Raw genomic sequence first — 25077 nt, forward strand, 5'->3', positions numbered from 1 at the left:
GTGACCATGGGGATGTTGCAGTGATTGTAAGTGTGAAAAAATGTCATAAGTCACTTTTTTCCGGTGCTGCTGCAACTTTGAACAGTCACTAAATAAATTGTTGTAAGTCGAGGACGCTCTGTTTCTAGTGGAGTCCAATTTTCATCAAACAAGCAAACACCTGTTCTTCCTCCCTATAATGTTGTGTTTTATTTCTTTTCCCTCAGAGCCAGAATCTAAAAAAACCAAGAAAGATGGAGAAAAGCCAGAGAAAGAGGCTGATGTTCCAATTCTGTACCAAGATCCCCCTGATAAGCTCACCTCATCCAGTGGCAAAAAATATACTTTGAAGGTCACTTCCTGGAATGTAGATGGCATCCGAGCCTGGTTCAAGAAGAAGGGCCTGGAGGTAACCCAGGAGAAAACTCCACCTTTTTGTTTTCTTATAGCTGGTTCTTTCCACTTTGGGTGTGATGGCAGTGATTTTTCCTCTACCCTTCCTCAAAGTGAAAGTCATAAAAAGAAAGGCTGCATTTAGACATCACATATCAGTTAAGATGATCTTTATCGTCATTTTTCCTTGTGCACAAAGGCACACATTAAAACGAAATTCCAATGCCCACTCTAGAAGAAGAGGGGAGGAAAACAGCACCCACCAAACACTGTCACCATCCCCAGGAAAATAAATTGGGAGGGGGAATTGTAAAAATTCAGTATAACTGAGATTGACTCTTAATGAAGCATGTCATGTAATTTTACAGATGGTCCTCATGTAATAACGCAAATTAGGGCTAGAAACTCCATTGTTGAGCAACATAATCACGAGTCGGAAAACCACATTCTCACATTGTTTAGCAACTGCAGTTCTGATTGCCATTGTTAAGCGAGGACCTCACATGATTGTAACTTCCGACTTCCTGCCAGCTTCCCATTGATTTTGCTTGTGGAATTCAGCTTCCCCAATGCCGGCTTCCCCATTGATTTTGCTTGTCACAAATTGTGATCATGTGACAGTGGGACACCACAATGGCTGGAAAGACTGGTTGCTAGTATTATTCTTTCAGTGCTAGTGTAAGTTCAAATAGCCACGAAACAGTCATTAAACAAGGACTACTTATATTGGCAACAATACTGCATGGAAGCTGTTTGGCAGGTTGATTTTTTGGATTTTGCCTAAGGCCATCTCATTCTATTTTATTTAATTAAATAATATGCTAGTAGTCCTTGATTTACAACAATTCATTTAGTGACCATTGTTACAACGGTATTGAAAAAGGTGACATATAACCGATTTTCACATGACAGTTGCAATCAAAATTCAGACGCTTGGCAACTGGTTCATACTTACGACGGTTGCAATGTCCCAGAGTCATGTGATTAGCTTTCGCGACATTCTGATGAGCAAAGTCAACGGGGAAGCCAGATTCACTTAACAACCGTGTTACTAACTTAAAAGTGTAGTGATTCACTTAACATCTGTGGTAAGAAAGGTCATAAAATGGGAAAAAACTCACTTAGCAAATGTCTCGCCTAATAACATAAATTCTGGACTCAATTGAGGGCTACCTATAGCTATCCATCTCACGTTCTGACTAATTTTTAATTAGCCAACATTGGCTAGGTGCTAGCATTTGTTCATCCAGTCAATCTGATCAGATTTCGAAGTAGGGAAAAAATGGGGGAGAAATATTTCATGCCTAATTTTGAAGAATCTGATCCAATGTACTTCAGTAAGTTGTCCTGAGAAGAAATTTTGGAAAAGAATTATGTGGGATGGAAGTAAGGTTGTTCTCAACTTACAACAGTTCATTTAGTGACCGTTCAAAGTTACAATGTCACTGAAAAAAGTGACTTATGGCTGTTTTTCATCTTATGACCATTGCAACATCCCCATGGTTACGTGATCAAAATTGAGATGCTTGGCAACTGACTCAGATTTATGACGGTTGCATATTTGCGTATGATCACCTTTTGCAACCTTCTGTCAAGCAATGTTAATGGTGAAGCCAGGTTCATTGAACAACCATATTACTAACTTAACTGGAATGATTCACTTAACGACTGTGGAGAGAAAGGTCATAAAATGGGGCAAAACTCGATGTCTCTCTTAGAAACAGAAATTTTGGGCTCGATTGTGGTCGTAAGTCAAGAACTACGTGTAAATGTAATGATGGAGACAGCATTACATGAATGTATCTGTCCCTTTTCCTCCTCCCTATTGATTTCACAGTTTTTTAACATGCCCGTTGCTTCTGCTTGTGGCTGTGAATTCCACCACACTTGCCCCATTGTGAAAAAAGATGCTCTTTTTTCTTGGCTCTAAAATAATTAATCTTTGGGGTTAATCTCTGTATCCTGCTGTTTGAGGAAAGCGGGAAATAAATCACACATTCCCATTTACCTACCTTCTCCAAAACATACATAACTGTAGGTTTAAGCTCTTTTAGCTTAACATTCTCAAACCTCCAGATCCACCCTGCAGCTGTGTGAAGATGGCTTATTTTGAATTCTGAGGGTAACGGTCTGTACATTTGGGGCAGATGTTTCCTTGTTTCCCCAAAAATATGGCCTACTTACTTTCTAAATCCTAGTTTGATTTTTACATGTGTACCCAATATAAGCCCTATCCCCCCAAAATAAGCCCTAATTAAGACCCCGTCGGCTCCAGTGTGCATGGGTAGCAAGCTACCGTGAGGATGGGGGGGGGGGGGTGGAGCTGCCCTACTACTTTGGATAGTTGCAGCCAGGCCTTGCACACCTCGGCCCATTTTTTCTGCAACCGGCAAGGCTTTCCTGAAGGTCTCTGTAGCCAATAACAGAGCTTTGGGTTGATCAGGAAAGCCTTGCTGGCTGCAGAAGAAATGGGCCAAGGTGTGCGAGACCTGACTGCAACTATGTGAAGCCAAAGACGTTCCTGCAGGCCTCTGACAGCGAAAAGAAGCCCGGGGATGAGGCACGCAAGTGAGGTGAATCAGTGGATGACATCTGCCCCCCACCCGAAAAATAAGGCTTGGTGCCGTTTTTGGTGGCAAAAAGAATATGATGGTCTTATTTTGGGGGAGACTTGATAGGCTATAGCAGGGATCTCCAACCTTGGCAACTTTAAGACTTGTGGACTTCAACTCCCAGAATTCCTCAGCCAGCTGCTTGCTGAGGAATTCTCGGAGTTGAAGTCTACCAGTCTTAAAGTTGTCATGGTTGGAGACTCCTGGGCTAGAGGATGTTAGACTAAACAAGGGGTCCTAAACCCCGGGTTATGGCCTGTTCGGAACCGGGTCATGTGAGAGGCAGGTTGGCACCCGTGCGTACATGCAGCTCCATTCACACAAGTGGCATGCCAGCAGGCACACGTGCTAGGCCGCTGCTCACGTGGGCCAGTTCCCCTCTTCTCCCCAACCAGGCTGCCAAAGCTGCAAAGACCACTGGACTAAACTACAATACATGGGGATTGTGCTTTAGAGAATGCCTGCCAAATACCGCTTTCCTGTCACCTGTTTGGCTGTTTGTAGGACACTGTTCGGTTTGGGCCTTCTCCAGATGTGTGAGCTTCAATTCTTAAAAAAGAGATCTTCATCCAACAGGATTCTGGGTCAGGATCCTGGGAGCTGAATTTCACACATTTGGAAGGAACTTGTATTAGAGGAAGCCTGTTTGTTGCAATTCATTGTGGATCTCGAATGAAAACAATCTCTGCATTGTTACAGGCTATCAAAAAAACAATTATAAAAATACTGCGCCATAGTAACCAGGAGTGGAGAAGGGGACAGGCAGGGAGCTATCAGCAGCCAGCTTAGTTGAAGTTATCAAGGCAGTGTTGTTTCTATATCCCTTTCTCTTCAAGCAAGCAAGAGAATGCATCTAGTTTACAGTGAAGTCCGTGGCTAATGTTTCCTCACTGGAAAATACAAGAGAATGGCGGGTTTTTTAATACATCTGTCTCGAGGATAGAATAGTCCTTAGGCTTGCAAAGTATTTTTTAATCTTCCCAAGTCAACCAAAGGTTGGGAAGAACGTTTGTAAAAAGGATTTCAGACTGGTAGGATAGATAATTCTCTGAAAACACGACAGGATCTCCCATCCCCCCTTTCTCTTCTGATGTTGCACAGGTTCATTTGTGTGGCCTTCGTTTAATTGATACTGAGTAATAATGTTTAGAGTGGCCTTCTTTGCAAAGAAGGGAGTTAACATTGCAACTGTATAATCCTTTTTTTTTGCCCGTGTCCTTGAGACAACTTAAGTTGTCTCAAGGACACGGGCAAAAAAAAAAGGATTATACAGTTGCAGTGTTAACTCCCTTCTTTGCAAAGAAGGCCACTCCAGACATTATTACTCAGTATCACTCTGCCAATGGTATACAAGTAGTTCTCGATTTACCGAGCTCAAAATTTCTGTGGCTAAGCCAGACATATATTTATTTATTTATAGAAAGAACAAAAATTTCAATGTCTATATAAACAGTGTGTTGTCTGGGTATAGTTGTTTTGAGTAATCATCATAACAATAACATTCATAGCATTAGTAGTCCTCTTATAGTAACAATAATATAACATTGATAATAAACATATAGTGACAATAATGTTAAACTTATCCATTTAGTAAACTATTTTTACAAAATTAATCATTCTTGTATTTTTTTTTTAAATCTACTTCTGTTTCTGCTTGATAACCATTGATAGAACGAATCCCATATTAAGAGATACTCAGTGTCTTCCCCGTCTTTAATTTTAAATATTAATCTGTCCATTTCTACACATTCTAGTATTTTTTAAAATTACATTCTCTTCTGTGGGAATCTCTATGTTCTTGCAGTGTTGTGGAAATACAATTCTAACTTGTTAACACATGTAGTATTAAGTACATATTTTCTTATATTTTTCTGGTATGAAACCCAACAGAAACATTTCTGGTTTTAAATCTATGTATTCCTTTATCAATTTTTCTATCCAAGTGTGTATTTTTGTCCAATTTTTTTTTCAGCCTTTGGGCAAGTGAGACAGCAAGTAAAGTGAATTTTATGCCATTTCTTGCCACCGTTGTTAAGTGAATCACTACAGATGTTAAGTTAGCAGCATGGTTGTTAAGTGAATCCAGCTCTTCCATTGACTTTGCTTGTTAGAAGGTTGCAAAAGGGGATCATATAATCCCGGGACACTGTGACTGTCATAAATATGAGCCAGTTGCCAAGGGTCTGAATTTTGATCACGTGACCTATATTATTTCAGATAAGTGACTTGTCTAGACTCTACTTAAAAACCTCCAGTGATGGAGCGCCCATGATTTCTGGAGGCAAGCTCTTCCACTGGTTAATTGTCCTCACTGAACCTCGAACGGTCACTAAATGAACTGTTGTAAGTCGATGACTACCTGTAGTAAGAAGTGTAAAATGAAAATTTTGGTGACGGAATTAGCTCACTCCATTATGTTCCATCCAGTTAGTAACATCGGTTAGCAGGTTCATCTCCTTTGGGAGATTGTGTTAATCTCTTTCAATTGGCAAAGTCCATTTTTACTAAGAGTTAACAGCTGTCAAGAGATGTAAAAAATGTATTTTATTTTGTAGTATTTTACTTAAATTTTACTTCATTTTATTTTATTCCCCTGCAGTGGGTGAACGAAGAGGATCCCGACGTGCTCTGCTTACAAGAAACGAAGTGTGCAGAGAAACAGCTGCCTGCTAAAATTCGGGATCTGGCCAAATACCCCCATAAATTTTGGGCCTGTTCCAATGACAAGGAAGGCTACAGTGGCGTGGCCCTGCTCTCCAAGAACAAGCCTCTGGACGTCACCTATGGAATTGGTAAGGACTGCTCTATCCTTATTTTAGGATGTTGGTTCCTCTTAGACTGGTGAGTTATCCCCTACAAAAGCACAAACAGTGAATCCTTGTTGCTTTGGTGAAAAAAGCCACCTCTCTCTGTTCTTGCAGGGGGTGGGGAGTAAATAGAGGTAAGCTGGGACAGAAGAGTTCATTCTTTTTTTTTTTTAAACAAATTTTATTCAGTTTTTCAATTTGAAAACAAAAATCTCTTTTTAGTGGACAACATATTTCCGGGTCATCACCTTTACATAGAAATATGACAGCAATTATACATTCATATATGGATACTTAATTCTATTATTACCTTTTCCATTCCAAATTTTCAGTAAGGAGAGAAACAAACACTTTAATTCTAGCCTCTTTCATTAATCTCAATCGAAACATCTTTTTGTTTCATTTCAATTATTTCAAATATAATTCTTTAATATTTATTTTAAAAATAAAAATAAACAATATGTATTTGACTAATAATAATAACAATAAAGTTACCAATGTTTCTCCTTGCTTTTAATAGTCTATATTAACTTATTAATTTAGCTGGTTCTTTAGTCTGTCATATTCCCTTTCCATTACACATTTTTTTTAATGGATTCTAAATTAATAACACTCACATAATTGAAACGAAACAAAAAGATGCTTCGATTGAGATTAATGAAAGAGGCTAGAATTAATGTGTTTGTTTCGCTCCTTATTGAAAATTTGGAATGGAAAAGGTAATAATAGAATTAAGTATCCATATATGAATGTATAATTGCTGTCATATTTCTATGTAAAGGTGATGACCCGGAAATATGTTGTTTAAAATTTGTTAAAAGGGGAAAGGAAGAAAGAGAGGGATATAAACTGGAATGAGAAAAGAGATGGGGAAAAGAGGGGCAGGAGAAGCAGTAAGAAACAGGCATATGAAAGAAAGAAATATAGAAATAGTAAAATGTTGAAAAGAAATTGTTTTTTCAGAGATAATAATTGACGAATTAAAAAGAGGATCCTGCAGGGTGACAAGGGGTAATAAGAATATTTCTGCAATTAAAAATATTTAGAAAATGGGGTAATATAGATACTGATAACTCTTATTAAAAATTAAGGGGAGAAAATATGCTGTGGAATTCTATTGAAAAGATGTAATGATTAATGGTTTATTGGGAATTAAGATGAGGGAATAAAGGTACATTCTAATTATTAAGGTGCCACATTCAAAATAGTAAAAGGGGGGAAACCTATATTAGAAGAGTGCATTCTTAAGGGCCTGTGTAAAAAAGCAAGCTCTCCAGATTGCTGTCCAATTAAAGAGGTTTTGAAGGTGGCTGGGTCTATTGTAGATACCGTTTTGTGAGAATGCCTGTGCCATGTTCTACAGAGGGTGTCAAACTCAAGCCCTGCAGGGCCAGAACTGGCCTGCAGGGCTGCCCTGGAAACAGCAAAGGACTGGCCTGTGGTGCCTCTGCCAGAGAAAACAAAGCCTGGGCGGGCCATGTGCGGCCTCCTTGACCTCCATTTTTGCTGGCAGGAGGCCGTTGTGGCCAAAAATGGAGCCTCAATGAGTGATGTGGAGCTGGTCACGTTCCCCCCGCCCCAGCCACATGCCCCCCCCAGAGGTCAAACACAACCCTGATGTGGCCCTCAATGAAATCGAATTAGACACCCCTGTTCTACAGGTTCTCAAAAGGTTGAATTGCCATCAGACTTCCCAGACAAGACTGTGCAGGAAACAAGCCTAGATGAGCTAATGCTACTTCTAGTTCTAAGGCTACATTAACAGAATCTGGCAAGTCTGAACATGCAAATTTCCCACCATCTCTTTTTACAGCGTGGTAAATTAGGCAAAATCCTTCTGAGTTTTGTTCTCTGTCCCTTAGGCGACTGAGGGTCGTCCCCTCTCACTTTACTTGATTGTTTCCTATCCTAGGTAGCATCTTTCTCCATTTTCCCTTGAGCTTCAGTTCATGGACAGACACCCTGATATTTTCCTGTAGAATTTATTGGCAAATTCTGTTAATATTGGTAAGGTGTTCCCATCTGGTCCACCAAAGCGGATCCAAATGATGTTAGTGCCACCATAATCTTTCACAAGCTGGATAAAATTCTTATGCTGAAATGCACTGTTTCCCTTTCTCCAAACTAGCACTTCTAATTCAGGCCAAAATGTTCTATTTTGTTCTCATCCAGCCACCTCTGCAATTCCCGTATAGGATCACAACTCCGGGTCTCCTCTCTTAAAATGCCAATTTACCTTACCAGTTAAAGGGGGGAATCTTTGTTAATGGCCTGGATCCTTCCTCTAGGGACTTAGTTAAATATGATCTCATGGCATGTATAAAAGCGAAATACCACTCATGCATCATCACAAAATCTCCAGAACTGTAAAGCCTACAAACTTGAAATTTTGCACATATGTTCCTTTTGGCTTCTAGGTACTCACTAAGAAAGGGGTTTTTTCAAAATGACTATCACAGCATTAGTATTTCGTATATTATTATTATTAACACGCTTTGATGCTAAGGCTTTCTACTCCCCCTCCCCACCTGAAAAGAAATCTGTTCCAAATGCAGAACACAAGCAGAGGAGAAGAGTTTCAGTTTCACAGCACCAAGCAGCTTTAGTACAGAACAGTTGAGCTAAGCCAATCCCAGGCTCCTTGCTGTCTCCTTCTTGCTCACATGGCAAATACTGTATCAGTTTCCAAACTTCCCTCAACTCTCTCACACACTGACAAGATGTAGCCAGATGAATACCAATGGATGCTGGTAAGCAAAGGCACAATTCCACACACACACCCTTATTTTCCTCCCCCAAAACTAAGCCCAATCACATAGTTTCATAGCAAAGCACGGGTATAGAGCTAGTTGTTGATATAGTAATATCCACTTATTAATATTCATGAGCAAAGTTATTTCTATATGCTTGCAGGAGTCAAGAACTCGGCCTGTTCTTTCTCCAGCAAATACAATACTCTTTGCAGCCTGTTGTCCTTGCAATAATGCAGTTAAATTCTTAACTCCTAGAATTCCCATCAAATAGCCATTCTTAAAGCCAGCTTGTCTAGTGGTGAAGGCACCAAGCTAGAAAGCAGGAAATTCTTGAGTTCAAGCTCCTTCTTAGCCAAAGCCAACTGAGTGACCTTGGGTCAGTCTCTCCCCCCCCACCCGCCCCCCATTTCTTGCATTATTTGTTAAGTGAATCACTGCAGTTGATAAGTTAGTAACCCGTTTGTTAAGTGAATCAGGCTTCCTCATGGATTTTGCTCCTCAGGTGGCCAACTCCGGGACACTGTAACAGTCATAAACAAGAGTCAGTGGCCCAGCATCTGAATTTTGATCACGTGACCACAGGGATGCTGCAATGGTTGTGAGTGTGAAAAATGGTCATAAGTCACCTTTTTCAGTGCCGTTGTAACTTTGAATGGTTGGCAAATGAATTCAATCTTTAAGTTGAGGACTACTTGTATGTTCGCCGCCCTGAGTAATTCATAAAAATAATAAATACAGGATATAAATTACATGTAGTCCCTGACTTACAACAGTTCATTCAGTGACCATTGAAAGTTACAACAGCAGTGAAAAAAGTGACTTATCAGCATTTTTCACAGTTATGACCTTTGTAGCATCCCCATGATCATGTGATCAAATTTCAGATGCTTGGCCACCGGTTCAGACTTAACGACCGTCACTGTATCCCAAGATCGCGTGGCCCCCTTTTGCGACCACCTAATAGGCAAAGTTGGTGGAGAAACTAGATTCACTTAACTGAGTTACTAACTTATCAACTGCAGTGATTCATATAACAACCGTGTGGCTCGTCGTAAAAACGGCGTGAAACCCACTCAACAAATGTCTCACTTAACAACAGAAATGTGTGGTCGTAAGTCCAGGACTATTTATAATGGAAAGCCAGGGAGTTCTCAGGTGGATGACACCAGACTGGGAAAGGCTGGAACTGAACATCTTCCTCCGATCAGGCTTGTTCAAAAACGACATTGATCTTGGATCTGTCTTCTGCATTGTCACTACAGGTGAGGAAGAGCATGATAAAGAAGGGCGGGTGATCACAGCAGAATTCCCCTCCTACTTTCTGGTGACCGCCTATGTGCCCAATGCCGGTCGGGGACTGGTGCGCCTGGAATACCGCCAGCGCTGGGATGAGGCCTTCCGCTCTTACCTGGAAGGCCTGGCTGCCCGCAAGCCCCTTATCCTGTGTGGGGACCTCAACGTAGCCCACCAGGAGATTGATCTGAAGAACCCCAAAGGGAATAAGAAGAATGCGGGCTTCACTCCAGAAGAGCGGGCTGGTTTCACCCAACTGTTAGAAGCTGGCTTTGTCGACACTTTCCGACATCTCTACCCCGACACCCCCCACGCCTACACTTTCTGGACATACATGATGAATGCCCGGGCTAAGAATGTGGGATGGCGGCTTGACTACTTTGTCATCTCCAAAGGGCTTCTGGAAGGGCTGTGTGACAGCAAGATCCGCTCCTCAGCCTTGGGGAGTGATCACTGTCCCATCACCCTCTATGTGGCTGTGTAACATAGGGTTACATGCAGAGGAAAGCCCCAAGCTTATTATTACAGCTTGAGTGGGAAAAGAAAATCGAGCTAAAATTATGTCTGTGACTACTTAACCCTAATTTTGGAGCAGTGTTTTTCAACCATGGCAGCTTTCAGACTTTTGAACTTCCAACTCCCAGAATTCTGGGTGGCTCACTGGGTGGGAACTCTGGGAGTTGAAGTCAACACATCTGAAGGTCACCAAGGTTGAGAAACACTGCTCCAGACTCAGGATTTGAATTCTGTTCCATAAGGTCTTGTTTTGGGGTTCCTCTGCCTGCACAAGTTCTCTAGAGAAGTTTAATGATTTAAAACAGAGGTGGGGAACTTTTTATGAGCTATACTAGCTCAGGAATTCTAGGAATTGAAGCCCACAATCATAAAGGAGCCGTCATTCCATACCTCTGGCTTAAAAGGTGGGGCTGGAGCAGGGAGGTGCAAGCTATTAAAAGCATCCATTGATTCCTGAGATAGCAAAGATCATACTGGTATCTTTTGTTTTCTAGTTTTTTGAAAAAAAAATGAGAAAAGGTTAGACTAAGTGGGGGCATTACTCCACGGCTATTGTTCTCCAGATGTTAGTTGTTTTGTCCTTATTTTGAGTATTGCTCATTAAAAAGTACCTTTCCTCCCTTACCTTCCCCCCCTTTGCACTGCTTTGAGAAAGGTGTAATTCACCAAAATGTATTTTGATTTCCCAGAAAACATTAAACTTCCCTTTCATAAAAGATAAATTGATTGATCTTGTCTCATTTTCTATCCAGAATGCTATCTGTTAACAATTTCAGTGTGTGGCCTTTTAAGCAATGATTTCCTTTAACTTTATCCCCACCTGATGGTCAAAGTGGTAGGGAAGAATTTCCAATCTGAGTTGGTTTTCACAATAACTTTGGTAATTACATACTCTGCTCTTCACAACAGGCTTTTTATTTCCAATAATGGAAAGCTGACAGGTCATGATTTACCTTTAAACCAAGTATACATTCATGCGCATCCATTTCATCAAAGATAAAGCTTTCTCTGTCTGGTCCTATCTGACTCTATTGGATGATGCTCATCTCCATTTCCTACCTTGGAAGCCAGCGTTGCCCATGGTCATGTGGCTCACATGATAACACTTAATGCCGTTACATTCCCACTGAAATGGTACCTATCTTATCTACTGGCATTTGCATGCTTTTGAACTGCTACCATGTTTCCGCGAAAATAACACTGGGCCTTAAATAAATTTTTGCTCCAAAAGATACCTTAGGGCTTACTTTACAATTAGGTCTTCTTTTGGGGAAAATACAGTAATGCATGTCTGGTGGACAGTCTTAACTGGCACTTATTTTGGGAGTGGGGCTTATATTACAAGTATCTGGGAAAACCATGCTAGGGCTTATTTTCCTTTTGGGTACACATGGTAGGTGGGCAGCAGCTAGGGCAAAGTCGGGAGTTCATCTTGTCACACAGTGCTTTTAAACCTTTTCCAGCTGACAAGCTCAGTGTCTTTAGCGACTAAGCCATCACAGTCCCTTATCCATTTGCCCAATATTGGCTAAAATACTCATTTCTGTATTTGGACAATTGGAAGCCCTCTCTAGGAAAAGCTGGTGGCGCAGTGGTTAGAATGTAGTATTGCAGGCTAATTCTGCCAGCTGTTCAATCCTGACCTGCTCAAGGTTGACTCAGCCTTCCTTTCTTCCGAGGTCAGTAAAATGAAGACATAGATTGTTGGGGGCAATATGCTGACTCTGTTTACTGCTTAGAGAGAGCTATAAAGCACTAAGAAGCAGTATATAACTATTTATATAGCTATTGCTATAACATGTCCTAGGAACATCCCCCAAAGTACCTTAGCCTGTGCTAAATATTGCCCCATTCCAAGTTAAGCTAATTTCCCCTTAAGTTGCTCACTGTCTTAAAAAAAAAAAAAAAACCAAGCTCAGTAACCCTGGGGATCACTTTCACAGGGAAGGAAAAAGAGGTTTTTAGATTTCAACCTGGGAAGGGTCCTCAGGCAAGTCCAACTGGGAAGAATGTCTAACTTCAGCGAGAAGCCAGCAATACAAGATGTGAAACAAACCAACTCCATTGGAGTGCATCTGACATGACTTGGTTGTCTAAGTTCTATGTTTTTAACCTCTTGGCATATCTGCATCAAGGATGGGATTAACATTTGCGAGATAATAATCCATGGATTAGTGGAAGACCTGGTAGATGTAGGAAATGATATCAGAGCTACAACTGATTCATGTCAATGAGCCTTGCTGACACCAGAACAGAACATTGGATTAAATTACACAAAGAAACCCATTTTGCTGTTTTTTAATTAAGTTATGTAAACGATTTGTGTGGTGGCCCATTTTAAGCAACTGTTCAGGAATTTCCTCCAAGTGAATTACATTTAATCAAACCGACTCTTAATCAAAGGAATTTCCTCCCTTAATCAAAGGACATTCTGTCAAAATCAACTCTTAATTGAAAGAAATTTCATCCCCCTTAAGGTGGCTTATTCTGAAAAACCACACGACTGCAGCTTCCTGTCCAATTAAGTCAGTTATGGAATAGCTACTTTTATTTATTTACAGTCATCCAATTCACAGAATAGTTACTTTTTGTTTATTTACAACCATTCAAATGTGCCTGTGGAAGAGAAGGAAAAGGATGACAGACATGTTCAATCATGGCTGAAAAAGAGAGAGACATACGGTGCAAGCGCACAGGCAAGCAAGCAGGCAGGCAGCCAACACGGAGGAAAGTTATCTTAAATAGTTCTATGTACATTTTACTCCTTATATACAAGCTGCAATAGGTTTAGGGCTATAAGCTCGATGCCATGGAGGTGCAAGAAAAGAGGGAAGACTGGGGTAGACGAAAAATCAAGCCAGGTTCGTAATAGGATTGAGAGGTTTCCCTAAGTGGAATATCTGTTTGCTGCATGACTCGGGGCATACTTTCCTCTGTACGACAGAGTGCATGCACCATTTCCTCCCCCTTCGGTCTATGTCATCAACTAGTAAGACAAAAGAAGGGATGAAAATCTGATTTAGTAGGCTCTGGAAGAAGAGACTTCTCACAAGGGAGAATCTGCGCCTCAATTCAAGGTTGAAATAAATCCCCCCAGCACTTTCAATCAACTGCAGGTGGTGTTGGCAGTTCTCCCTTCAACCTTTTGAACAGAAAAACAAAACAAAAACAAAACACATAGCTATGGCTTGAAAGGGCTCTTCAAAGAGAGACGTGCTGGTCCCTAAGGCTGCTCTCATCTCGCCCCCACTGAAAACAGAGTTTAGGTTGTTGGAGAAGAAACAGGGAAGCGGCTCCTTCAAGGAATGTGCAAAGATTAAGAAACCAAAGCAGAAATGAGCCCCACAGTTAAATGTACCTAAACTTCTTTAGCGGAAGACTTCTGGATCTCACATTGTAGATCACAGAAAGGGGGAGATAGGAGTCAAAATTCATTAAACGAACATCTATGTCCCCCCCACCCCCCCAATCCTGGGGCTTTGGTACTAATCCTTTATGGAACGGCCTTCTCTCATTCCCCGGGGCACCTTCACATTTGAGGATTGTGGAAACGACCTCGACCCTTGCAGCTTTTAGCTACCCCCTACATTACAGACCACAGGATGACTGAAAAAAACAAGAAAAATCAATACAGCAGCAATTCCTTGATGCTCCTCTGCCTTCCCCTCGACCAGAAAAAGGTTCTTAAGCAGCCTCTGATGGGAGCTGAGAACAGAGTCTTGGACACCATCTTCTGAAGTGCCCCCACTGAAGACCTGTAGTGTTATCTCAATGGGTTCCGCTGTTTGGGCTGGGCCATCTCCAAATGTCACCAGAACAGCCGCCACTGGTTTGATCCCAAACCATCCAGCTGCGTCCAAGTTTTTCTTTTGGGAACGATTAGTGTTCTGTTAATTCGCAGGATCCATAGGAACTTTGCCCCCCTCCCCTCCTCCCGGGATTGGAAGAACCCGACAGAACTGGGCCTTCGACTCCTTTGGAGTCAAAATTGTACTTTCTTTTGCCATCAATCCTGGCTCAGTGGAACAGAGATGGAAGAAGACTGGTAGGTATCAGGGTTGTCCCACAGTTACTCAGATGATGACACTGGGAGCGGGCACAGCAAGAAGGTGGCATGGCAGACCCAACTTCAAATGGAAGCGGAGGGGAGGGTACGGGCCCTGGGTCCCTGGAGGAAGAGGCGGTCGAGCAGTGGTGGGAAACTAAGAGGAGCTTGGAGAGGCTCACGAGAAGTTCTGGATGGGGTGGCTGACCCTCATGCAGGCCCAGTACATAGCTCGGCCAAGGAAAACCAAAGCCAGGAAAATCACCACAGCCCAGGCAGCATAGACACCCCTGTACTGCTGGGCTTGTTTCCAGGTACCAAACTAGAAAACAAAAGAAGAGTCAGAAATCAACTTCACAATAAAACAGCTTAATAGACTTACTATAAAAGAGAAGTGTGTGTGTATTTGTGTGTGTGTGTGTGTTCAATAGAACTTTGGGTTCAGCAACCTTTTGTTCCAGCCCGAACCACAAAATGTCTCCAATTTTGTCTCCAGGACCTGAAGGCTGGGGAGACATGATGGTGAATTTTCTATATTAGATGCATAACCCTCCCTTTTTTCTTTTTATCAGAATGGACCTATACAGATTCAGCCTCCCGGAACTGGATTCTGAATAGGGAGAGAAGCTGCTCCTTCCAAACTTTACTACTTCTCTTCCTTTCAAGAGAGACCTTGGACACCAGTACTACAGGTAGTCCTCCATTTACAGCAGTAGTTAAATGGCATATTTTTTCACACTTATAACCACGGCAGCATCCCTGAATATTAATGTGATTTTACATTTGGATCACTGCTTCGTATTTATGATGGTTGCAGTGACAAGTGATCTTCTTTTGCAGCCTTCTGATAAGCAAAGTCAATGGGGAAGCCAGATTCATCTAACAACCATTTTACTCGTTTCACAATAGTAGTGTTTCGCTTAAAAAATCTGGCAAGACCAGTCGTAAAATGGGACAAAACTCACTTAACAAATTTCTCATGTAGCAACATTAATTCTGGGCTCAATTGTGGTCGTTAAGTCAAGGTCTACCTGTATTCAGGACCTTAGTTTGGTGTCCTCTTTAATATTAACATTGCTTCTTTTATTTTGGACAAATGCTTGTATAATGAACTGGTACGTAAGGGTTCCTTTAGGGCAGGAGGAGGAAATATTCCTTGAGCTTTAAAGTGGAAATGTGGGAGTTGCAGAAAGCTTGTCGTCACAAAAGGGCCATCCCTATACTAAATAACCATCATTTCAAACCGGACACTGACTTAGGTATGAGCCTAAGTGGGAAGAGCTGTGCTTCTTCTAGATATCTAGTATTAAACAGTTTTTGATTTCAGGTAATGAGTGCCATGTTCAGTTGCCTCTCTCCTATGGGAAAAAGTGGCCTCAAGTCAAGACTGACCTTGGACACATCTCTGTAGGCTTCTTGGCAGCAAAATCGGTGGAGTTTGTCTCTTTTGTTCTTCCACTTTTTTTTTTAACCTTCTCATTCTAACCCAAAGCCCTGGGATTTCCAAGTATCAACCAGGCATGGCCATCTTTAATGGTCTCATCCTAATCACACTCATTTTGAGACATACACCCCGCCCACATGTGCCGCCCCCAGCCCTATCTAGATGCCCCTCTCTCAGACTCACTGCCAAACCCGTTGCGGTCACGGCCATCAGCACTCCCAACAGAAGACAGCAGAAGCACCGTTTCCTCGGATAGCGGCGCCCGATGGAAGAGCTGAGGGTACAAAGAGTAGGAGCAGTATGTCAAGTATCCAGAGTCATTCTCACAAAGTTCCTGCCCCCCCACCCCACACACACACACAAGAATTCAGAACTCTGGCAAAGAGGCTTTGTCTATCAAGGTAGTAGATCTCTTCTCCAGCAAGGGGGAAAGAGGATTCATCTTCCTAGCTCTCTTTGAAGCTGAACCCCCAAACAGTAAGTTCCCTCCCCCATTCCAGTTACTAATATCTAGGTACGGTCAACGCAAACTTGAGAGAACATTCTGTGAGTGCTTCTCCTCCTCTTCTTCCTCCTCTGGGCCCAATTCCTTCCCAAGAGTAACTCACACTTTACGGCAGTGCGGGCATCGGGCTAAAGTGCGATCGGTGAATTCTGTCCACTGGAAAGACAAAAGAGAAAGAGAGAAGGTCTTAGAAAGGACGAGGAGAACCCGACCAGAGTCACACTTACCTGCCACAAATAGGCTCGTTTTTTTTTAAGGAGTCGCGCTCAGCTGCCCCTCCAAATATCAAATCCTTGACTTACAACAGTTCATTTAGAGACCACTGGAAGTTACGAAGGCTCAGGAAAAAAGTGACTGGTGGCCATTTTTCACACTTATGACCATTGCAGCATCCCCATGTGTCATGTGATCAAAATCCTGATGCTTGATAACTGTTCCTATTTATGACGGTTGTAGTGTTCTGGTGTCATGTGATCCACTTTCGCGACCTTCTGACAAGCAATGGGGAAGCCAAATTCACTTAACAACTCGCACCTTTAACAACTTCAGGGGCAAAACTCACATGGCAAGTTTCTCACTTAGCAACATAAATTTTGGGCTCAGCTGATCGTTAAGGGGAGGACTGACTACCTGTAGCTGATTGAAAACCACTCACCTGGAGATATTCGCAGGTGAGAGCCCAATTAGTGTCAATTTCAGCCAACTGAACTTCAGCCAATTGAACTATGCTTTTGTATCCACTTTGCACTCCAAGGCCAGTTTGCAACAAGACTGGCTTGTTTGGGCTCAAATCAGAATTTGTAAGTTTATAATTTTCTTCCAATAACGGGTCTCCAAACACCACCCAAAGGTGAGCCTGGAACAAATAAGCCTAACTTTTTCCCCAAAATCCCTTCCTCCGCAGTGCCCTTACCAGGAAATTATTTTCGCAGTGGCCGCAATTGACACGCACACCTACGGGCTGAGGCTCAGGACTCGGAGGGCCAGGGTGAACGGGGCCTAGGTTTATGACCCTTTTACTGGGTAGAAAACAGAGGGAGAAAAGAGATTTAGATTATTCTTCTTGTCAGTCCACCTGGCTCCACCAAACACCTATTTTCAAGCCAGCATAACTCCACCCCTTTGTCATCACGGAGGAATAAAGTTGATTTTGGATTTAAACAGTCCCTCATATGTATAATTTTTAAACTCAGGTCCAAATCCAGCATGCACAACTAACCTCTCAATTCAAAGAAAGCCCTTCAACATACCAACGTCTGGGTTTTATCAACCAGTCTTTCTGGTTTCATCAGGGCAACCAGTGTTTTTATTATCTAAACATAAACACCCTCTTCAAAGGGGCAAAAAACCAGATTCAAATAAAACCAGATTCAAATAATGAAGATAGAGGGAGAATCCCATTTTCCTTCTCTATCTGGGCACGTTTTTTTTCCCTCCAGAAAGGCCACATATTAAGCTTGATTATTCCAATCTGCATCTTTGTTTTCCAGTTCTTTCTTCAAAAAACAGAATCCTACCCACATTGGATCAAACCACGTCCCCTAAATGCTATACTTCTTCACCTTGCTAAAATGATTTCAGGATTCAAAAGACCTATCTCTCTCTCTCTCACACACACACCCATTTTTCTCCAAAAACATAAAAGTTTTGCAGCCATGAAGAAATACGCGCTTTTTTTACGAGTGCAAAACTTTGATGTATTACTCCCATATTTGGCAGCATAGATTGTTACGCCCAACTATTTTGGAAAACTGCTACATTTATAACTTTGTGAAAAGAAACCCACTTTTTGACTTGGGTACCTTTCGAATACAGAATAATGGAGTTGGACGGGACCTTGGAGGTTTTCTAGTCCAACTCCATGCTCAACAAGGAGACCATTGAGATGAGCATCCTGTAGAAATTGAATACAAATAAATTTAAAAAATGGTTGCCATATAAAACCGTAAGCCATATTTTCCCAATACAAGGTAATTGTGTATTCTTCTACATCTACTTCTTTTCCCAATCTGCCTACTTTCTATTGAATATTGTTAAACCTCGTATTTTTACAATATTTGCTAAATTATCTTTATACATGCTCACAGCTGATAAGATGCTGTGCATTTGAAATTGGAAAGTAATGTAAAAATTTCTTCAGTAGAAGAATTTGCATAATTACCTTGTATTTAGGAAATAAATCTGGCTTACAATTTTGTACAACACCCATTTTTATTTATTTGTTATTTATTCAATTTCTACAGGATGCTCATCTCAATAGTCTTCTGCATGAGCTGGGATAGGGTTAGGCTAGAAGATCTCCAAGATCCTTTCCAACTCTATTATTCTGTATTCTAATGGAACCCAATGTAGCCTTGGAGCAATGTTGCTCAACCGTGACAACTTGAAAATGTGTGGACCTCATCTCCCAGAAACCCTGTCTGGGGAACTCTGGGAGTTGAAGTCCAGACAGTCTCAAGTTGCCAAGGAAGGTTGAAAAACATGTCCTGGAGGGCAGCCATTTGTCTGGAATGGTATAGGCTCTCCTGCTTGAGTGGGGGTGGGAGGGGTGGGGTTAGACTAGAAGACATCCAAGGGTCCTTCCAATTCAATGACTCTCGGTAGCTTACAAATTTTGGAATACAATTCTAGCCATGTTCTTGTTCTACATCTGAAATTAGGGTTTTATAACTTTTAGCATTTAAATCTTGATTTGTTAAATAAGGATACCTTTCTTAGTAATTTGATAAGACTAAATTTTTCATTTTAGTTTATATTCTATACCATGATGATTGTTGTTGATACCAATATATTTACTGGCATAAATTTAAATGTATAAAAGTCAATTCATTATTCAGAGTACCCATACTTAAGTTTTATTTAGCTTTAGCTTTTATTTAGCTTATTTTGTGGATGCTTGTGTGTTTTTAGGAGGTGGGGAATTTTGGAAGGTGGGGAGGTGTTTGGGGATTGTCGTGTGTGTGCATGTTAAGTCTGATCTCTGGATGTTACATGAATTTCGTTGTATTGATACTGTGTATATACGTACAAAGACAATAAGGAATTCAATTTACGTATATTTATGTGAGCCACCAAGAGTAATTTGTGATTATGACAGCATACAAATACTTTGAATTAACAAATACACATAAATATCTCTTATTTCCTTTCAATTTTATTTTTCCTCTTCTTGTTTGTTTTCCCCATAAAATGTTATATGTAGGGAGAGTAAGAATGTTTAGAAAGCTATTTTTGATCCAATATTAAAACATCCCGAAGAACATAACTATATAATTCCCTTCCCCGCTCCTTACCAATATATCCGCGGACAAGCGATGCGTTGTGAGGTAACTTTGCAGATCAAAAGACAGTTGCAAGGGCATCTGACGTACTTCTTACCAGGTGGGGCATTTTTAATTGGCTATAGAAGGACAAAAGAACATTTTTGAAAGTTAAACAAGTTGAATATGTTTCCTGGTTTAAGAAGAAAGGTCACAAGAAGGCAAAAAATCTAATCCATCTGCCAGGCATTAAACCAAGATTACTAGTGACACTCTCATTCATCACAAGGCATCTATAATTATTTAAACTGAATTAATACATATAAAAAAACCAGGTAACCAACAGTTGCAATGGGCAACAGGTTTAAATGTTTTGGTTTAAATTGGGAAAACAGTCTAGAAACTATTTTGTGTTTTGCTTTTTTTTCTGAACAAAGCACGACATCCTATCAAAATTTAGTCGCAAGTTAATAAATGTACATTTTTCTACACAGGATATTCTGTGTTATCTTTGTTTTTCATAACTTAAAAAATTAGGTATTAAGTGTTGCACTAGAATCATGCTCAAGAAGCTGAGCTACTGGTAATCTGAAGAAGAAAAGCTGGGCTAGACAAGCATAACATTGGATGAAGTGTACATTTCAGGAAACATGGTAATAAAAATGTGGCATTCAGAAGACACTTATTTTACACCAAAAAAATATTTTTTTCAGACAGAGGGCTTCCAATGTAATACATAAAAGCAGTAGAAGGGAAGATTGACAAGGAATGTGGAAAGGGTAGAGCCCTTCTCAAACATGTTTGATTATCGTTGCAATCTTAATAGGTAAGTTCCTTATGTCAAAGGTAACTCTGGGTGGGGCTGGGACAAAGATAAAGCACAACTGACAGTTGCACATTGAACACCTTGCAAATCTAAAGTTGTATCTTGGACTCCAAAAGAAATTCATTTGTTTTTTTAAGCTTCTGTCTGTCCATGATGCCTTATTCTGAGAAGCTAAGATAAAAAGGCTTCCGAACAAGTTTTATGGGAGGCGAAAGGGAAAACATCAGAGTAAAATTCAGGATGATATTATCTCAAACTACTCAAACTACTGAATCAGATTTTATATTATTGAGGGGATCCCGAGCAACTATTTAGCCTTTCAGTTTTATGCTATCCGCAGCTGCAGGAAATGAAATCTATTGCAGATGGGCAATGCTATTTTTTAGATTTATATTTTTCAGAAGACTGAGAAACCAGTAACAGAAAAGAAACCAAAACAGGAAATGAGTTCTAGGACAAGTTCCCAGTTTTAGAGAAAGCCTTTTCCACAGAATATTTTATACCTGAAGTGTTCTGCATTGTCTTTGTTATCTTGATAGCCATGAACTCTGGGGAGGGTAGAAGGGAAGGAGGCTACTTGAAGGAGGAAAGTGTAGGTTTTAACTGCTGTTATCTCCCTGAGATGATGCTTCAAGGTCGCCCAGCTGGGAGAAGAACCAGCTGCATACCAACCTACACTTGAAATGACTGTTCTGAAAACATCTTTCTCCAACCTGATTAGATTTGGGGGGTGGAGGGAGATGGGAAGCAATGTGAGGCAGTTAAGGGAGAGAAAAAAGTTGAAGCTAGGGATTTTGGTGGTCCTATTCTCGGTTCTGACCATGCATTACTGCAATATACTTGATTTCTAATAAAATTATGCTTTCTCAATAAATTGGAGCCAAGGATAGTTTGTGCAGACTCTGACTTGTGCAGAGTCAGGCCCCAGATCTAGCTAGCTCAGTATTGACTATGCTGACTTGAGCATCAACAGCTCTCAAGGGACTGAAGATTCTGCCTGAAAGCTAACACAAGTACTCCGTCGGCAAGCCAGGTCAGCAGATTTGCAGTTGTGGCTTACTCTTTCACAATCCAGGTTTTTTTTTAAGGAAATCATCACCACTATGTTAAAAAAAAAAGCCTACATATTTGTAACATCTGGCGAAAACTATAGAAATACAAACCTCCCTTTCTCTTTGATTCGCTTTACTGTACCATCGTAGCATCTGGCAGGGGGCCTGAGTTTGCTGTTGTGGAATTGAGTTGAAGGTAACCAAGCAGGGGGAAGTGACCCTGAGAAATACTGCTTGTCTCCGACTTTCTATCTGGTTCATGGGTCAGCTCATCTTCCTTTATTTGTACTCGCGCTTTATTTGGCCAAGTGTGATTAGATACACAAAGAATCTGTCTCCGGTGCAGAAGCACTCAGTGTACTTGCAAAACAGTAGAATATAACAACATTAAAGCGTACAACTGATAAAAGGGGCAAATAAGAAATGTAGAGAATAATAATACTGCAGCCACATCTTGTGGATTGATGTACATAACACATCAGGCAAAAAAAAAACCCAAAACCCTTAGTCACTGTATTTTGCTAGCTGTGAGAATTAGGTATTCAGCAGAGTAATGGCACATGGGAGGAAACTATCCCTATGTCTACTTGTCTTGTCTTGGCATACAATGCCCTATAGTGCCATCCCAAGGGAAGGAATTGAATCAGATTAAGTCCATGATGGGAGGGATCTGCAAATATCTTCTCAGCCCTCCTTCTGACCTGCACAATGTACATTTCTTCTATGGCGGGCAGATATTCCACATCTTATACTCCACCCAGCTGCCTCTTGCCTTTACATCTTTCCACTGTGCCACCCACATCCCAGACAGTGCTCACCGTGGCCTCATTGCAAACACTACATTTCACCACATGCTGATGCATCTTTCCCTCCACGTTGATGGGGCTCTGGCAGACTCGGCAAGTGATCATAGGAGCACTGCCGCTCTCCGGCGATGCCATCGGGGAATACGGCGGGGGATCTTCTGCAGGCAGTATGGCTGCTTGGCTCCCATCATTGAGACTGCTGAAGGAGGAAAATCCTTGGAAGGGAAGAGAGAAAGAGTCAGGGTGAAAAGGGAGCACTCAACTGCCCTTCTACGGTGCTGCTGCTAAGTTTACAGGCTGCCCCCTCGATCCTTCTTCCGGATCTCTCACCTGCATTTCATTCTCCTCAAATTTCTCCTCCTCCACCACCACCCTTTGATTCCTGCCTCTAAATTTGTTCGTCTTCAACCTGCAAAGCCCTGTAGAGGATAGTCTTGATGGAGAAAGGGGAGATCTATACCAAAGCAATCAGGATGAAAAAACTGCTTCAATCCAAACAATGAAAGCAGGAATGAGAAAACCTTTGAAGCCACTTTCATAATTCACATTAGTATAAGAGAGAAGGTGGGCCGTAATCTACAAATATCTACTTTTATCTGCAGACCCCTTACATCCTAAACTGTTTCAGCTTCTCCACTCAGGATGCCGCTATTGGGCATTGCACGCCAAAATAACTAGACACAAAAATAGATTCCTCCCTCCAATACCATCACTCTGCTAATCACCTAATTCCCATAGCACTATCTTATGCCTAAGGATATTTACTCATATAATAGGGCTGTGTTGCTGCAATATTATCCTCCTCGTCTTCTCATCTTTCCTACTACCTTCTCCTATTGGTATCTTATGGTTTATCTCTTGTTGTTTGTATCTTATGTCTTATGGGCGTATCTCCTGGTCTATGATTTTATCTTATTATGCTTTATGATCTATGACTTACCACTTTGTTATTGGTATGTACCTGAGAGCTTATGCATTGGAGACAAATACTTCATGCGTCCAATCACACTTGGCCAATAAAGAACATCCCAATTCTGTTAGGATTGGTTACTACAGATAGTACTTTTTTTTTAAGGAAAAAAAAAACAGTTTTGATCTTTGCATGTAATTGATTTCTTGGTTTGATCTACTTGGGACTGACAGCTATTAGCAATTTTGAGTAGCTTTCTTTTGAGAAAAGCATTTGGCCGGAACCAGACTGGTAATTTCAAAAAACATATTTACTGCCCAGGGCGGGGGTCTCCAACCTTAGCAACTTTAAGCCTGGCGGACTTCAACTCCCAGAATTCCCCAGCCAGCAAAGCTGAAGTTGAGTTGAAGTCCGCCAGACTTAAAGTTGCTAAGGTTGGAGACCCCGGCCTAGGGAACAGCAAGCCCCACCCCGGTCCGCAATTTAGGGATCTTCCTACCAACAGGGCTTGAGATGAAGTGTTGTCCTTATGATGGGATACCCAATTCTACCCCCTACCGAGCCACGCCCCAAGGCACAAACCATGCCTCCTGCCTTGAGGGCCTCTCCTCTCTGGGATCCTTCTCGTCTATCGCCCCTCTCCCCCCCATCCCGCTCTTCAACCCCGCCCACCGCCTCTCCTTTCTCAGCGGCCCTCCAGGGACTATAAACGAGGAAAGTCGACTCACCTTGTGGTGGGTTGGGTTTTCCTGGAGCACTCGAGCCGGGTCCCGACCCCAGACCCGCCGGCCCCACCAAACCTCCGGAGCCGAGGCCGCTCCCATCTCCAGGCTCGGCCGGCAGCAGCGGGGATCGTTCACCATCCGCAGCCATCACTGCTACTGCTGCACCCGTAACCGCCCCGCGTCCCTTTCGGCTTCCGTAGCGCGCACGTCCCCGCCCCTCGCTCCCGGATTATTCTCGTCACATGATGACCCGACGGCTTCATCCTATTGGCTGCAAGGAAGCGTCTCGGTCTCCGTCATGTGACCAGAAACTGGTGGCGATAGCGAGCGCTGCGCTTCGGATTGGTCGGGAGAGACTGACGGCGTGTCGTCCGCTTCCTTCCATTGGACGCAAAGGATGCTCGTTTTTTTCGCAGTCCCCCCCCTTCGTCCCGTGACTATCTCTGCGTCTCCCTATTGGCTGCTTTTTGCAGGTGTTTCTCAGTTTGTCCCGAATCATCGTCTCTTCCTCGATTGGCTATTACCTTCTCCCCCCCGGTCTTTCGCTCAAGGTGGCACAGGCGTTTAAAGAGATCTAGCTTATGTGATAATAAACCGCGGGTGCTCATTGGCTCGCCTCTTTCACTGTTTTATAGTACGATCCTAGGAGCCACACTATAACTTACGTGAGGGAATGTCTGCTCTCCCATTGGACGGGTCGAAGTTCTCCATTGCTTCTCCTAACCAATCGCTCCACCTCTTCTGGAGAACGCCCCGCCCTTTCAATCATGATTGACGGTCCCCATGGAGATTCCGCCCCAGAGTTCGAATCTTCAATTTAAAGAGAAAAAGGGCAATCCACTCGTGCGCGCGCTCCGTTTCTATTTCCAGGGTGGGTGGGGAAAAAAAAAAAGCCTGGAAAAACTTCCACCCAAAGCTTGTGTCTTTTCTTCTCCAAGATAATTGCCTAGGAAGCTTCTTTAGCCCGGTGCTTTTCAAATGTGGCCACTTTTCAGATGGGTGAACTTCGGCTCTTAGAATTCCGCCCCCCCCCCCAAAAAAAACCATTGGAGAAAATGGCTGGGGAATTCTGGGGATTGAAAACCACCTGTCTTAAAGTGGCCCATTTCGCAAAAAGCTGGGGCTAGAGGAGGATTGGTAGGATTTAACTG

At 42.0% G+C, this 25077-nt stretch overlaps 2 protein-coding genes across 5 annotated transcripts in view; one reads left to right on the forward strand and one right to left on the reverse strand.

The window, feature by feature from the left end:
• APEX1 (apurinic/apyrimidinic endodeoxyribonuclease 1) overlaps positions 1–11069 on the forward strand; it is a 17227-nt gene extending 6158 nt beyond the window's left edge. For all 4 annotated transcript variants that reach the window (XM_026687413.2, XM_087948218.1, XM_026687411.2 and 1 more), the window contains 3 exons: positions 207–388; positions 5584–5776; positions 9807–11069. In XM_026687413.2, the coding sequence (XP_026543198.1) occupies positions 207–388; positions 5584–5776; positions 9807–10321 (890 nt within the window). In that variant the 3' untranslated portion in view covers positions 10322–11069. The remainder of the gene's footprint in view (positions 1–206; positions 389–5583; positions 5777–9806) is intronic.
• A 1566-nt stretch (positions 11070–12635) lies between these two features.
• On the reverse strand, positions 12636–24179 carry PIP4P1 (phosphatidylinositol-4,5-bisphosphate 4-phosphatase 1). The gene is made up of 7 exons (XM_026687415.2): positions 23930–24179; positions 22304–22506; positions 19641–19747; positions 17261–17366; positions 16451–16503; positions 16026–16116; positions 12636–14720 (listed from the first exon to the last, which is right to left on the reverse strand). Exons 1-7 carry the CDS (start codon positions 24072–24074, stop codon positions 14577–14579), a joined length of 849 nt encoding a protein of 282 aa, XP_026543200.1. The 5' UTR covers positions 24075–24179; the 3' UTR covers positions 12636–14576.
• Between the last annotated feature and the right edge of the window lie 898 nt (positions 24180–25077).

The sequence above is a fragment of the Notechis scutatus genome, chromosome Z (genome assembly GCF_049901735.1).
Source record: "Notechis scutatus isolate UNSWTSFEM ecotype Mainland chromosome Z, rNotScu1.2, whole genome shotgun sequence".
NCBI classification, from domain to species: Eukaryota; Metazoa; Chordata; class Lepidosauria; order Squamata; family Elapidae; genus Notechis; species Notechis scutatus.